The sequence below is a fragment of the Perkinsus marinus genome (genome assembly GCF_000006405.1).
Source record: "Perkinsus marinus ATCC 50983 genomic scaffold scf_1104296971956, whole genome shotgun sequence".
In the NCBI taxonomy this organism is placed as follows: Eukaryota; Perkinsozoa; order Perkinsida; family Perkinsidae; genus Perkinsus; species Perkinsus marinus.
Genome location: NW_003201939.1, coordinates 1 through 1,336, shown reverse-complemented (window position 1 = coordinate 1,336; position 1,336 = coordinate 1). Strand labels below are relative to the sequence as shown.

Genomic DNA, 1,336 nt, shown 5'->3' with positions numbered 1-1,336 from the left:
GATGGTGGTCAGAGAGCAGTCATGTGGAGTGTATCAAACAACAACAACAAGCTCCTCCACCTCCCTCTACAGCCTGGTCATCTATTAGGTATTCAGTGTGTATCTGATAAGATATATGTGAAGGACTCATATTAGAATACCATGGTTTCAACGACCACATGTCTATTCAATACAGATAAAACTAAACTTATTCAGACTACTACAGGTAAGAAGACTACTATGTGTGATGTAAGGTTATCCCTCCTTAGGTACCAAGGACCTTCAGATGGCTACGATTCATGTCCGTCTACTTTATCGTCCTGTTACTGATCGTCTACCGGCTATACATAAGTCCTTGGGACCCGATTACGCTGAGAGAGTTTTACCTTCAGTTGGGAATGAGGTAGGACTTACTAGGTAGTTGTGTAGGAGGACTTGTTATGGTCATCATCAGGTGTTGAAGGCAGTTGTTGCTCGTTATAATGCTGAACAGCTTCTAACACAACGAGAGAAGGTATCTCGGGAGATTAGGAATGCTGTAGTGGATCGATGCCAAGCATTTGATGTGAGCAGCCTCCAACTGGGCGCTCATGGTTGATAATCAAGGTTGTTATCATTAGATTGCTCTGGATGATGTCTCCATCACTCACTTGAACTATGGTAGAGAGTTTGCCAAGGCTATTGAGGAGAAACAGGTTGCCGAGCAGGAAGCTGAGAGGCAGAAGTTTGTTGTTGCTAGTAATGAGGTCTTATGATCATACACCAACAACATTCATCCCTTCCCTCCTCAGAGACCGAACAAGAGAGGATAGCAACAGTGATTAGAGCTGAGGGTGAGGCTCAGGCAGCTACTATGATATCCAAGGCCCTTAAAGAACATGGTACTGGTCTTATTGAGGTAATCATCATCATAATGATGATGAGGGAGGGGTATCATCAACTCTAGTTGGTATATGATTAGGTTAGAAGGATTGATGCAGCACGAGAGATTGCTGAGACATTGGCTAAATCCCCCAATGTCATGTATCTACCCGAGAAGCAGAATACCCTTCTAGGCCTTGGATCAGCAGCTCAGGGTGGTGGGAAGTAGAAAGGTAAGATGCTTTCTTGAGGCTGTGCTCGTAACATACTTTCAGGTTTCCGATAAGGTCGATGGGCTACACATGAATCGATTGTGGTAGGAGGATGCAGAAACTTATCATATAGTTTACCAGAAGTTAGCCGGAGAGTGGTATTCAACCGCACTAGTGCGCAGTTTCTGATACCTTCCTCTTACTCATATGAGAGTATTGGTTCATCCATCATCCCATCGACCTGTTGATAGTTTCAAGTGGTTGTTGTCGTTATCATCATCGTA

At 43.9% G+C, this 1,336-nt stretch overlaps 1 protein-coding gene across 1 annotated transcript; it reads left to right on the top strand.

The window, feature by feature from the left end:
* Positions 1-141: 141 nt before the first annotated feature.
* Positions 142-1,069, top strand: Pmar_PMAR000353 (prohibitin, putative; the record flags this gene model as incomplete). The annotated part of the gene is made up of 6 exons (XM_002766749.1): positions 142-205; positions 249-382; positions 434-544; positions 600-717; positions 771-877; positions 941-1,069. 6 exons carry the CDS (start codon positions 142-144, stop codon positions 1,067-1,069), a joined length of 663 nt encoding a protein of 220 aa, XP_002766795.1.
* Between the last annotated feature and the right edge of the window lie 267 nt (positions 1,070-1,336).